This window comes from Epinephelus moara, chromosome 19, assembly GCF_006386435.1.
Source record: "Epinephelus moara isolate mb chromosome 19, YSFRI_EMoa_1.0, whole genome shotgun sequence".
In the NCBI taxonomy this organism is placed as follows: domain Eukaryota; kingdom Metazoa; phylum Chordata; class Actinopteri; order Perciformes; family Serranidae; genus Epinephelus; species Epinephelus moara.
The window spans coordinates 22,628,903-22,643,898 of NC_065524.1; the positions used below are offsets into that span (position 1 = coordinate 22,628,903).

General features: G+C 41.5%; 1 protein-coding gene across 15 annotated transcripts in view; it reads left to right on the plus strand.

Annotated features, from left to right (window-relative positions):
- The first annotated feature begins 6,596 nt into the window (after window positions 1–6,596).
- The window catches only part of pax2a (paired box 2a), a 29,858-nt gene continuing 21,458 nt past the window's right edge, over window positions 6,597–14,996 (plus strand). For 4 of the 15 annotated variants that reach the window (XM_050071477.1, XM_050071474.1, XM_050071484.1 and 1 more), the window contains exons 1-5: window positions 6,597–7,214; window positions 8,666–8,843; window positions 9,940–10,137; window positions 13,651–13,736; window positions 13,895–14,014. In XM_050071477.1, the coding sequence (XP_049927434.1) occupies window positions 7,172–7,214; window positions 8,666–8,843; window positions 9,940–10,137; window positions 13,651–13,736; window positions 13,895–14,014 (625 nt within the window). In that variant the 5' untranslated portion in view covers window positions 6,597–7,171. Of the gene's footprint in view, window positions 7,215–8,665; window positions 8,844–9,939; window positions 10,138–13,650; window positions 13,737–13,894; window positions 14,015–14,923; window positions 14,969–14,996 lie in introns of all 15 variants that reach the window. The other 11 variants (XM_050071486.1, XM_050071476.1, XM_050071485.1 and 8 more) reach the window with 5 other exon arrangements.

Below are 14,996 nucleotides of genomic sequence, written 5' to 3' on the forward strand. Positions count from 1 at the left end.
GACAATAGATTTTAATCTTTAATCCATGAGCAGCCATTGAATACTAGAGAATTACAAATTACAGATGTTTTACTGTGTGTTTTTTTCCCCCTCCCACAACACCTCCTGCCCGCTGTCTGTCTCCCTGTTCAAGCCCCTCAGCTACCTGCTATCATGATGTTAACACACAAAGGTGTTCACATTTGCCACAAACAAATGCGCACAACAGAGACAGAGGGAGAGAGACACACACACACGTATGCACATTACACACCCTCGTTCTGTGCCATCATGGTACCATATGACACTGTCATCATTTGGTAATTAAACCCTTGCTGGCTTTAAATATGAAAAGCTGGCAAGAGTTGATGATGATGATACTGGCTGTCGCTCAGCCCAGATTTCCAACAAACCATCCAGACACCAGGCAGGAAACATATTGTCCCGTTGTTGTCTTAGTTTGGCCGTCCATTTCCCATCAGAGGAAAAGAAATGTGATACAGATTTGAAAATTCATATACTGTTTAGGTAAAAAAAAAGCTCAAACGCATCACACCTCAGCCCTGGTGTGTACCGTGTGATAAATGATGGGCACAGCCAAGTTACAGTGGCCTCCGAGTGAGGAGAGGGGGGTGGTGCCAGGGAGAGATGGGGGGCACGAAGGGTGAAGGAGGGAGGTTTATTTAATGTTCAGCCCATGAGCAAGTGGGACACTATTTTTAAAAAGGGGAGAGGAGGGGCGGAGGTGGTGTGGCATGTGGGTTTTGGAGGATGAAGGGTGGAAGTGCGGGTGAGAACTTTGGCTGTCCGTGGAGAGGAGACAGGAAGAGAGGGTTTGGAGATACATACTTCAACATTAACCCCCCCCCCACACACACACACACACACACACACACTCCCTCCCTTTCAGCCCCCCTGGCAATCTTGGACAGAGTAGATACCATTGACCAGTCTAATGGACTATGCCATAAGATCTCTCTCCCCCCACAACGCCGTCCAACCAAAATCACTCCTCTCCCTCAATTTTCAATCTGCCTCTCCTGCAGACTCCGGTCATAACCCGTAAATGTGGTGTGTGGCTCTGAGAAGAGCTTAGGTTCCATTACTGACAGCCCACACAGCTTTATGGCCATTTAAGCTCCTCGATTTGGGTTCCTCCCATTCGGATGTTTCCTGCAGACCCCAAGTGTGTCGCCTGAACAGATAGAGGGAAAGAAACACTTATTAAGATCATTAATGTGGAGATTACCAAGGCAGAGTCAGCTCTTACTGCTGGAAATGTAATTTTAATACTCATCGCAATAAACAGTAACACTGTAAAAACAATGCAGTTGTGTGTGTGTGTGTGTGTGTGTGTGTGTGTGTGTGTGTGCATGTGCATGTGTGTGTATGTGTAGGTCCAAGTTTGTGAATTGGCATAAATTAAACATGTTGTCTTGTGCATTATTATGGAGAAGTTGACAATTTTGTACTTCATAAATGATCGAGACACACATGTAAAACTCACTGTTTTGGCCCATGTTTATGCATTTACATTCATTTTAGATGCACTAATATATTTTCTAGACATGATTAGGCGTTTAAATGTCATAAAAACCTTGTGAAAATCTCATGTTTTCAAACACAGACAGCACTCAGAGTTGCAAAGTAAGCTGCTGTTTAAATGCCATTTCCGTGAGGAGTAAGTAAGGAGCAGCTCTTTTTAAGCTGAGTATCTTAGATATAAAGTGTTCCATAATATCCATTACTGGTCCTTGGTCCAGTGGCAGCCTTATTACCATTTCTGAACTTCAAGCACTGTAAAGAGTCTTATAATACAAAATGTTTGTTAAATAGCCGATAGAGAAGCTATAATCTTTTAATGTTGAATTTTATAGCTTTACCACGCTCTGTCGTTCTTGTGGATATTGTAATATTGCATTTTTACTGGTTATTCATCTGTTAATGTTCCAGTTACTAAGTTTTATACTCTCCCTTATACTTTTTTTTTGTATTCCCTCACACTGTTAAACACACAGAGAAAGTTTCCAGTGTGAAGTTTATGTATCTGTGTGATATCTGACTGGACTGGATCTCTTGAGGGGAGCACTTGGAGATAAGTGTTTCAGAGGCAGCGGTCAAGGTGTTTGATAAGATGGAAAATAAATAAATGTATAATCTCAAAATAAGAGATGTGATCGGACCACTGAGTGACAAAGTGCACTTGAATTAAATTCTGAAAATTAATAAATAAGTATTAATTGAATCCTGATTCTCACTTTTGTAATGATGTTTTTTCCTCTCTGCCCCCACCTCCACCACCAGTGTGTGTGTGTGTGTGTGTGTGTGTGTGTGTGTGTGTGTGTGTGTGTGTGTGTCTCTGTCTGTTTGAAAGAGAGGGAGAGAGACTCATTGTTATTTTGTGAATGTTTACCAGTATTCAGAGCTGTTATAACCCTGCACGTGAACGTGTCATTAACTCTGCTATAATTTCTCGTTTTAATAAATTATTATTATCATCGATTTTGAGTGTGCATGGGGGTGGGACATTTTTGGGGGCTTCTAAACTTCACCACGTCTATTCTCTGATAATTTCATGCATGTATTATTTATGTTACAAAAACTGTCATAAACAAATTCACAGCATTTTAATCCAACTCAATAAATTCACTGTAAATAAACTAGACTTTTAAAAGAAAAAGCAAGTGATGACAAGTTTTGAAAAATAAATTAAATACCAGTGAGTGCGAAATATATTGTATTTTAATGTATACCCACGGTGCTGAGTGAGACACTGCTCCAGCTGCTGCCTGTCTGAATCCTAAACTCCAGTTTTAAACCCCAATATAAGCAAGTTTTACACTTCCCTTTAATTCAGCACCTGCAACGCTCTGTATTCTTTGATTTCTATTTCTATTTTTTCTTCTTCCTTTATCAATCCCTAGTTCATTGGAGCAGGGTTGCTTCCGCTTTTTGTTGTCGCCTAAACCGTTTAGTTTTGGATGATCGGTCAAAGATTCTGACAACCAGCGGGGAGAAGCACGACGCCCAGCCGGGGAGGGAGCGCAGGAGGCCGGACAGATCTACTGGGCTGCATCGGGGAGACGCACCATTAGACAAGGGGAGAGCCATGCCTCACAGCGCTGGTCGACCAGGTAAGAATTTCTCCCTCTGCCTCATACTAATGTCAGTGTTTGTTTGCAGGTGTGATGGTTGCACTGTGTGGGACAAAACTGTGAGGAGGCTCCCTGCTCGTGTGTGGATTTTTATTTTATATTTTTTTCTTTTCTTTTTAAAAATAATGTCCTTTTTCTTCGATAGTGTGCAGAGACTTCATGCATTTCTACTTCGTTTTGATTATTGGATAATGTCAGATTTTAATTCAAGAAATTCTATTTTGATGTTATTATTATTATTATTATTATTATTATTATTATTATAGTTGTTGTTGCAAATAATTGCTCAATAGTCTATCAACACCACCTAAGCTCGAGGCTGTAATTGAAAAACATAGATCACAATCTAATTCACCTCTCAATTTTGGGTTTAGATGGGAAGATCAATGGAAAACAGTTGTAATGATCTAATTAATTATGGCAAAATTAAAAGCAAGTACAAAATCAATCTGCGATGGTGTCGAGGATAGAGTCAAATTGATATCCATCTGCTCCCGTTATAAAGCACATGAATAAGCAATCTAAGGACGCAGCTGATATCCTGCAGTTTGGCATAGCCTACCCATATGGCTGTGGGTGTCAGGAGACACCAAATCATTGTGGGGTATTACAAGTGACTCCCGATATCATGCGGATGTTTTGACTAATAGGGAAAAATAGATCCAGGGGAGATGTGTGCTGAATTACAGTGTTGTCAGAATTAGCTTTTATAAGCACAAGAGCTGAGAGTGTTTGATGCATCACACCTAAAGCAGGTGAGTGTTTACTTCACTGACACCTGGGCGTGTTCTCAATGAGATAATGGCGTCTATAAGTACTATACAAAAATTGTTTGCATATATTTAAAGCTCATATTTGTAATAATAAATAAGTAAACTATTATTAAAATGACACCTCAATAATACAACATTTATGCACAAATGCATGCACAGGAGGAAACTTTGGTTTGTAAGCCTCACACACTCAGAGTTAAACTTTGAACTTGCAGTGAGTTTGCAGTGTCTCCAAAACTGGGGTCAGAGGACCTTAGGGGACCTCAAAAATATTCCAGGTCAAGCAAAATGTAAAAAAAAATGTTTAAAAATAAAATAAAATCAATATTTTATTTTACTCTCTAATTGCAACTTCCACATTTACAAGCATATATTTGCATTATCTCCTCATATATTTTTTAATTAATGGAGGTTGGTGAGGTTGTGATGCTGACATGAAAGTGCCTGTGCACCCCTGCACCGTCTCCAACACGCAGTAAAGACACAGCAGCAGGATAAAAAACAGCAGTATCGATTGTTGACGTGGACGCGCGTTACAGGCCATATGTTTCACAAAACGGAAGAAAAGGATTTGTTTTGTCCTCCGAGGAAATTCATCATCCTCCCCTCCCGCCCTGTCTGCTGTCTCTCCACCTCAATATCCATATTAAAATACCAAAAACAAATGCTTTATTATTATATTACTTAATATTTACATTTATTTTTTTTAAAGGAAACATGAGTGAGAACACAGGCCTAAATTTCACCTCTGATATCAATTAAAAACAACACTATGTTTGGAAAGCTGGAACCTTTTTGTAATTATTTCTAGTGTCTGAAATATATTACAACTGTTTTTTATAGTGACAATTATGCCGAGGCTCTTTATTGTATAATGCAGGCAAAAAAAAAAAAATCGAAAACAATAATCGCATTAGGTCCTCGGTGGCTGCGCTTTTAAAACGGGGTGAAGTCAGGACTAACAGTTTCTTAATTATCACGCCGTTTGTTTTGCTGTAGCGCCGTGACACGGGCACGTCATCGTGGCAGTGCAGGGAGAGGTACGGGGGGCAAATCGGGGTGTTGTGGGGGAAATAGCAGCAGCTTTAGGGCAAAAGTGCACTGACGTGTGAAATTACAGCCCATGGTGCTACATATTGTACCAGAAGCTCCCTCCCCAAAAAAAGCAGAAACAAAAAGAGGAATCGTCCTCAAACTTGTCCAGAGGGCAGCTGGACGCAACACGGAGCCCATGGAGTCCACAAACCCCTTTAAATAACATCATCATTATTATCATTATTATTATTTTTAAAGTAAAGTAATATCTTATATATTTAATTGAAGTAAATTACAGCAGGTTGCAGTTTTACGCATCATATACCACCACTCTTCACAAACACTGTGCAGATACCATCAGTGCAAAGAAATATTTTTTATTATTATGCAGGAAAAAAACTGCAGCTAGGCTACTTCAGCAAAACAGCCCACAGCTACAGACATGCAGAAGTTATTGTTAACCTCATGCTACATCCAATTTAAGCACTTTTAAATCTATGAATCTGCTCTGATTATTTTGCTCTTTGTTTCCTCTCAGATTGAGTTCTTACCGGAAGAGATTAACAGGCGCATAATACAGCTACAGTAGGTTTACCCCCAACCTTTGACCCCACCAGCCCCGGCAGCATCAGCCTACCTGCCTTGCCTCCCTTCCTCACTGCCTGCACGAGCACAGCGGGCTGTGTAACCTACTGTATGAGCGCCATCTACAGAGCGATGCAGCACACAGGCGCGGTGAGTGCATGATGATGATGATCATGATGATGATGATGGCCTACTGACTGACTCTCCCTCTGCAGGCTGCGAGCTGCACCGTGCACACACACATCCTGGCTGACCACAAACAGCTAAATGCAGCCAGGACATGAGGAACAGTTTGTTTGGTAACTGGAAATTAGTTTTGTGTCATGATGCTGAACTCAGAACATGCAAAGACTTGTAAAGAGTGCTACAGAAAGCTAGAAAAATGCATGTAAAAATATGACATATTTTCCAAAATTAAGTAGATTTTAATGCAAAAACTTTTCCTATTTCTACTGATGTTTGCACAAAATAACTAAGCTGTGATACTGAGATTTTACACTTTGATCCAGGGGCTCACAAAGTAGGTTATTATGTGGGTGTTTGCAAAATGCAAAATGAGAAATAGCTCAATTTTATTATAATTAAATTAGAAGAAAGTATAGAGAATTTATCATTTGGATTATTTTAAATATTTTGTTTTAGGCTCTTCAATAATTCTTTAAAAATTGAGTGCCAGTAAGAAAAAATCTTCCCATGTGAGTCTCAGTCCCATCATGTGTTTCTGCCGGGAGTCCTTCATATGAAAACATTTGAGAGGCGTCGCTTTAAACAACATACAGCAGCCTGACAGTGCTTTACCTCTCTTCTACCCCCTGCCTTTAATTTCCTTGATTCTTCACCCCAAAGTCTCATCATTTCCCATTTCGTCTCCCTCCCCTTCCTGGCTGTCGGATGCAGGGACCTCCTCATTTGAGCTGCAGGTTTTTACGTGGGCGAATCACAAAGTGTTGGAATCTATTGCCTTTGTCTGACAAGTCATCCATCTCTATGCGAGGGGATCTGTGGGATGGAGGTAGGAGGAGGAGGGTGGAGGGGGTGGTGGTGGTGGGGTGATCTGTGGGACTGCAGCTTTTAGAAACAGACACACAAGGAGAGGGGTTTCATTCTCAGCCCAAAGCTTCGCTCAGGCACAGCCCATTCCGGAGGAGAGGGGGACGCACTGCTCTGTACTTCGCCGTGTCCATGTTGTTGTCATCTCCGCCCCTATCTGATTAAACCACAGAGCCTGCCTGTGCTCCACGCCGCCAGAGGAGAGGGATTTTGCGGCCGCCGATTCCCGAGCGGACCCCGTGGAGACTCTTTTTCTTTCTTTTCTTGCTTTCCTCATGATGTCCTTTAAACACAAACACTGACCCGGTTTGAGTCAATGTTGCTGCGACTGGTGCGCTCTGCACACGCGTGGGTCATGCTCTGCACCTGACAGCTCCTCTCTGCGAGACTTTTGAGTTCAGACTTGAAACAGGAGGAAAACTTAGCATCGTAACAAGAAGTTGACCACCGGCTGCAGCCCCGCGGACTCCTCGCACACGGACTGTTTTGCACCAAATTTACAAATCCTTGTTGTTGTTTTTTACTCCTTTAAAGCTGCATCACCGAGGCGAAACGGCGACCTCAGTCGATTACCTTTCTTTCCTTTGCTATCCCATGGATATTCACTGCAAAGCAGACCCCTTCTCGGCGATGCACCGTGAGTATACTGAAGTAGTTTGCAGACAGCATTTCTGTGGTGTGACTTTAATCCCTGCACGAATTAGATGTGTGCAATGACTGCAGTCTTATTAGGAAACACGCTGTTAAAGATTTTTAAAGGTGCTGTAAATTATTTTATTTTTTTTTAAATAGTCATTAAATGCTCCTTATATGCCATCCTTTTATTACTGTACTGCAGATAAACACAGCTTTCAATATTTAAAATGAATGTATCTTTAATCATTTTTGCAAAACCTTAAAAACAGTGGCAAAGTTTTGTCAGAGGAGTCATTTAAAATATTTTGTTAACTGTCTTAATAATAAAAATAGAATAAAACGCAGAGAAAACCCTATAGGCTGGCTGCAAAAAATGTTTTAAAACATACATATTTTGACTTATTTTTAAGAGCACATGGTTCACTAAAGAGTTTGGGGTTTTGTATTTTTTCAGGACTTTTTAAATAAAGCTTTATTGACTCAGAGGATCATAAAAATGAGAAAATGTAGCCTCCTGTGAGCATTTACATTTTACAAAACAGAAACTCCTCAATTTAAATACAAAGCTTTTATTACCTGTGAAATGACAGCAACCTTAGAGACACAACAAGGGGCACGTTGTGTGTAAATAGACTTAAAAACGTGTCACTTTATTCACCATCTCTCACTTTAGATTTCGGTGCTTGAGAATAAAAACTGACGCGGTTGGTTCCAACTGTTCATTTTCCCTCATGTTTTTCCTCTCCATACGATATGGGTAAAAGAAGACCCGGGCTGCGTGTAAATTATTTATTCCTCCTCATTCGCACCATCCGCGTTTGTAATATGAGTTATCAAAGCTCATTTTAATTATTTACAATAATTGTGCGAGGAAAATTAAACAGGTTGAAACATAATATCTGCGACATGTGTTAGGCTGCAGTGGAGGAGGTGCTCCTGGAAAATATTGCCTATTGCCAATGTGCAGGGAGGGGGGAGTTTTATTTTTTAATTTTTGTGCTATTAAAAAAGCAAGTGGGATGTTTTTAAATATTTTTATATTTAATATTGTGTATTTAATTTTTATTTTTGGAATAATATATTTAAAAGCAACACAATCCTGCTTAAATTCTACAATCAGGCTGCTTCCATTTATTTATTATGTGGTGCCCTACATTATTATTATTGTTGTTGTTGTTAATATTATTTAAAATTCCTTTACTAATAAAAGCTATTTCAGAATTTTTGCAGCAACAAAGACTGCTAAAAAAAATTACAATGTGCGTGCGTGTGTGCCTTTACGCGTGTGTATGCATGCACATTACACTGCATATATGTGAGTTAATATGATTTAATATTTTAGACTAAAAATAAAGCATCCCAGAAAATAAAAGCAGCCAAAATGAACAGCCACGCACAGAGAGCGTGTCCTCTCCAGGTATGTAATGTTATGCTCCCCCTGTGCTGCTGTTGTGTCCCACGCAGGGCACGGCGGTGTGAACCAGCTCGGCGGGGTGTTTGTGAACGGCAGACCCCTCCCGGACGTGGTGAGGCAGCGGATCGTGGAGCTGGCCCACCAGGGCGTCCGGCCCTGCGACATCTCCAGACAGCTACGGGTCAGTCACGGCTGTGTCAGCAAAATCCTCGGCAGGTAAAAGGGGGGATCCACTACCAACAGAGCCCTATGTGTGTCAAACATCAATCTTCTATAGCTCGTATATGCGCACCCAGCTCTATTTCAGCCTCAGTCATCGGTTATATAGGCAGGTCATTTTTTTTTCTTTCTTCCTCTCTTTTTTTCTGCTTGAACACAGCAGTTCTGCGTCCGAGATTTTCTATCCATCACCTGCAGCCTTGCAAGATAAAAGCATCATAATCATGAAATAAATTTTAGGAGGAGAGTTTTACAGCTGAGCATTAAGGATAAAAAATATCTCCGAGGAATATGAGGCTGTATTAATATTATAGGAGACTGTGATAAAGAAAGTGTGTAAAGTATGAGGTCACTTGGAAACTGACTTTTCAGGTCCACAGACACGAGTTGGAATATTACAAGCAGATTAAGAAAACCCACACACTCCACGGCCAACATAAACTCACATTTGAGTGTCATAATCCAGCAGAAAAAATACCATAAACACACACGTTACGTTCCTATATTTTTCCATCAGTGTAAAACTTTAAACCTGATAAATTAGCTCTACATCATTTTTTTTAAACTTCAGAGCACAAATGCTGTGAGATAATATTTTGAAATATATTTTTTTCAGCTATCAGAAGGCATTTCAGAGGTATTTCATTTCACACACACTGAATGTTTGTCACCAACATTTACCTATAGGTCATGGTGGCATGTCGTGCATGCTACTGTAAGCTCATGGAGACTGGAAATGAGGTCCAAACTGTGCTTTTACAGCTAAACTGTCCTTTGTTCTGTCCGTCTCACTGCTTATATTGTGTGATTTTAATTACACTGCTTTTTCGTTGAAAACCCGCTCTGTTCACCTTCCAGCTGACACTCAATTAGGCCCATATAACAGCACACTTCCACGCCAATTATTACAATAAAGTCGCCATCATATTTGTAGGTTTTTTTTTTAAACCCTAAGTGTAACTGCAGAAGGTCGGCGGAGATTTGTTTCCACACATACGATATTTAAGCCACCTTTCCCATCAATCAGACTGGATTTTTTTTTTTTAAATTAAGGAGGGATCCATTCAGGAACACTCACTCTGTCCCCATGCAGGTACTATGAAACCGGCAGTATTAAACCCGGAGTCATTGGTGGCTCCAAACCAAAGGTTGCAACTCCGAAAGTGGTGGATAAAATTGCTGACTATAAGCGCCAGAATCCAACCATGTTCGCTTGGGAGATAAGGGACCGACTACTGGCTGAGGGCGTCTGCGACAACGACACCGTCCCCAGCGTTTCATCCATCAACAGGTAGGTGGAAATAACAGTTTTTCATTTTATTTAAATCCTTAAAAGCATGGCGCATTGTTCCAAAGCGCGTAAAATTACGCACAAACATAAAGCTTTTTAATATGCTCTCTAAACGTGTGCAGAGATGTTTAAATGAGCCAACGAAATCCATGCGTAAATGGGATGAATCAGCTCTGAAATTAGCAAATTTTATCCCCACACATAAGCCTGAGCTATAGTCAGCCCCAGCCGAGCCTATCCGGGGTGGTCTCACATGTGCAATTCAATCTCCTGTGCGGCCCTCCACAACACAGCCAGCACGGGAGCTGAGGCTGGGGCCACGAAGAATCACATCTGTCTCGATAAAAACCGATCAATACCGCGTAACCAGATCCAGAGGCGGAGGGAAATACCCAACAAAGTCGTTCAATACGCGGACCACACTGCGACAGAGGCGGCAGCAGCATGCCTTTATTGCCAAGCAATTGCTCTGTTTTCCAACACCGAGGTTAGTGTGGGGCGACAACACATTCAGGCTCCTATAGTGTGGTTGGACAATTTGAAATTATTCCGGTTTTAATCACGCATTATATTAATATTATATTCATCTTATTATTAATTATAATTAGTTTTAATTACAGTATTAGTAGAATAAGATGCGTTTATAAAATTACAGACCACAGAAAATCCCCTGTCCTACCAGTGTTGACTTATGGGTAAATGCACTATAAAAGAGTTCCTGTTCCACTGAAGCAGCTAAAGCAGCAGACACCCTACACCTTCACCTTTCCACATGAAGCGGGACAGCAGTGGACAAAGTGTCTTTAGACAGAGGACGCCGGGTGAAAAGCTCCACTGCATGTGTGCAAAGTAAAAAAAAAAAAAGCCCCATAGTGCCTGCGAGTGATGAACTTTGGTTAGGAGGCACTGTTCCAGAGAGCTGGTCATCGGCATTACATTTTAATGAGCTGAAGAGAGTCTCATAACACATCCAGCTAAATGCAGGAGATGGATGAATCTTTACTAAAATAAAAAAAAAGAGAAAGAATAATTACCAAATCAGGTTGGTATGGAAATGGTGGTTTCAACAGGTCTTTTGGCGCCGGTTTCTGTTTTCACCTGTTGTTCCTATAACCAAAGGAAAATGTATTTAAGGGTGTGTGGAGGCTGTGTTTTATGGGTAACTATTAGAAAGCATTTCTGACCATCTGCTTGGTGTTTGAGCTGAGTGGAACAGCACTATTAGAAGAAATGTTGTCCTGTGAAACTAAGTTGGCCTGCATATTAATTATTAACATCATGAGCTTGTGGCACCAAACTGCTTTTTTATATTCTTAAAAAATGGCATCACAAATCACAGTAACGCTCAGTAGGTTTTACTTTTGAGATGTATTCCTGAAAACATATATTAGTAGTGGAGAAAGGTTAATTGATATTGATGTTGCAGCATGTAAAAATGTATGAGTATTTTTGAAATGTTTATAAAGTCTAACCTTAACTCAAGTGACTAAAATGTTCCCATTACAGGCTGTTTTAAATGTCTACAGCTACTTTTGTTTCTTATTGGTGTTATTAAAGGAAGGACTGGGAAAGATATGAAGAGAAGAATAAGAGGCAGGCAGAGAGAGAGGAGACAGTAGACCCCTGGTGGTCTCTGTGGTTAAGGGGCTGACCTCTGCTCTGTTGACTAAAGAGGATGTCCTGGCTTTAAACACATTTTTCCTGCATGAATTATTAAAGATTACACAGAGACTGGGTTGCACTTTGTTTTGTTGCCGCAGAGAGGAGTTTCCACCCGCTGCAACATGCCCAGTGGACAGAGGAGTACCCATAAGGTCCTAAGCGGCTTTCAATCATATTGATCCACATTTTAATCTTTCTTTGGGGATTTTTTCTTTTTTTACAACGCCCAAACACCAAAGTCGTTAATTCACCCATCCAAATTGCTTATTCAATATCAACAACATAGACTTGAAACAAAGTCCTTGAATTTATGAGGCTCCCTCGAGTCATGAGGTCAGATAACTGTTGTGGTGAGATGTTAGAAATTCAAATAAAATATTGATGTGTGTTTTCTGGAGGAGGCTGCTAGCCTTTGTTGCCCTGCCTGAAGGAGAGAGTATGGAGGACACATGAGATAGTGAGGGGAATGAAAAGAGTCTGATGTACATTTTTTTTGCCCCCGAGGAAGTTAACCCCATCGCTGCCTGATTCACATTTGATAGCTCGTTGCTTGGTGCTGCATGCACATTTGAACGCCTCATCTGCAGTCTGTAAAAGTCTGTTTTTGTCACACCTCTCGAGCGAGAGGGCTTCCATGTGGGATTTCTGTTGGTACACAACGCTGCCTGTTATTCAATGATCTCACGTTCGTCTGTCAATCAAAAGATTACCATAGTCATGGTTTAATGTAATGCGATCATGTCCCATAAGAGCTAAAGCTGCGCTTGTGTAAATCCCACTGTACCTTTACAACAATCCTCAATTTAACAAGTGTAGCATCGTCTCTGAGGCCTCATTTTTTGTCGTCTTCAAAGTTTAAGATTATTGCGATGCTTTCTTTTATTTTTTACTTATTTATTTCAAAGTGCACCACATACATCGGATGTGGCAGCGCGGTCTCAGGTTGGGCCAATAAGACACTATTGCTTTCCTGTCACATATAATTTATAGATCACCATTTGCATTTGCTGTTCCTCTCCGCCATTCGTCGTCAACTTTTTCTATCCCGGAGTCCCAATCAATAGGCTCTGATCCTCAGTGAGCCTGGAGGTTTCCTGTGTGCTACACTGAGCAACAACAAGACCAAAAAACTACAACAGACACCGGAGAGCTGACAGAGAATACAGGGAGGAATAAAGAAATTAAATGGAGAGGAGTGAGGGTAGGAAGACGGAAAGAAAGTGGGGGAGTGAGGGGTTTGGAAGACAGACAAAGTACAGTAAAATGGAGAGCACATTGACAGTGGAGTAGAAATGAGAAAAGGGGATGAGATTCTGGAGAGGGAGGAGTGAAAGATCAGGTTTGAGAGATGGAGAGAGTAAAGAGAGAGCGGGGAGAAAAGAGGGAGTGGGGAGCAGGAGAGGGAGATTATTAGAGTTGGCCAGGTAGAGCCAGTGAAGCTGATCATTGAGGTGAATTGATGTGATTTCATGCTTTGTTTGCAAGATCATTCAGACCAAAGTGCAATGAAGACTTTCCCGCCACATCACATCTTACTGGTATGGGGACTTTATCATATTTCTAACCTCAGAATCCAGCTAGATTGAATCCACAATCTCAGGGGGCAGCCCCTATTCAGCCTCACACAGGAGCACAGAGATTGCCCCTAAAGCCCTGAGATTGGCTATTTTGTGACAGGGGCCTGAATATGAGGATACAAGCGCCCCCAAACGATGGAGCACTTGTACATGCACGAGCGTAAGTGGACGTGATGTACCGTGTTTAAGTGTCCCGGGGCGGCTGGGCTGGTGTGAAATCTCCATGCTCTGGAAGCAGTATTGATTGATCCGTGTCTGTTGTTCACTTTACCAGGATTATCCGCACCAAAGTCCAGCAGCAATTCCACCCGTCCCCTGACGGATCTGTTACGCCGCTCTCCACGCCCGGCCACACCATAGGTGAGCGTGAATGAGGCTACACACAGATTACAGCGCAGTCAAATGAGCCAGAAACTGCAGGGAAACACCTAAACCTCAACACATACATGCTTCTTTCCACACACACCTGATTCAACACACATAAATGAGACACACACTAACTCAGCTTTTTCCATCAGTGCCCAGCACCGCCTCGCCCCCTGTGACCAGCGCCTCCAACGATCCCGTAGGATCCTACTCCATCAACGGCATTCTGGGTATCCCCCGCTCCAACGGCGAGAAGAGGAAACGAGACGATGGTAAGGGAAACACAAGATCCTTTTGTTTCCCATCCTTTTAATTCTCTCCATCACTCGTCTCCTACGTTTCTTTTTCTCTCCTGTGTGTGAAGAAGATGGCATTTATGACAGCGCTGCAGCCAAGTGTGTTTCTGTGTGCTGTCTCCAGTGACTTGTTATGTTGTATATCAGGCAGGGCAAGTGTTGAGAGAGTGTTGCGATTCAATCAGCTTTTTGATGCCCTGCGTTTTTACCATACGCCTACAGAGCTGCATCTCAATTTTATACCATGCTCAGACGTACTGTAGATATCCCATATAGCTGTCATACAACTCTAATCCCCCTTGGCAAGGCATCAGGGCTGCTGCTCCTTTATAACGTAACAAAACGCAGAAAAAGAAGCTCTGTCTTTGATACTATCAGTTAAACACCAGACATTTAATATACTATACATACCTTTTTTTTTTACTGCATTCTATTTTATTCTAAACAGCATTAAAACATGTAATAATACAGTATTTTTGTAAGACTGTATACTTTACTATCAGGGCAAGAAAACAGACCTAGATATGTTCAGAGATTAAGTGGAAGCCTATCCGGTCCAAGCCAGAATTTCTCATTCCTAGGCAAGGCAAGAGAGTGGACACACACCGCCTCAGGGCTAATAGATTATCGGTTTTGCAAACAATTGGCTTTTTTAATGCCTATGAATTAACATGTCCCCGGTGGAGGCCTGAACAGGTGTAGGAACAGACCGGTGGAGGCAGGGAGGGGGCTGCGCGTGTGCCTGTGTGTGTTTGTGTGTGTGTATGTATGTGTGTGTGTGTGTACTGCTTTGAGGTGGCTGATGGGATGAAATGGTTGAAAATGATCTCAAAGAGCACTCATCAAAACAGGCCACTTCCTTCTTTTATGTTTCTGTCTCTTTAGTTCTCTGGAGTGGCAACCACTTGGATGGAAGGAAAATAGGACATTGTAAGTTGAAGTTAGACAACCTTCTCTT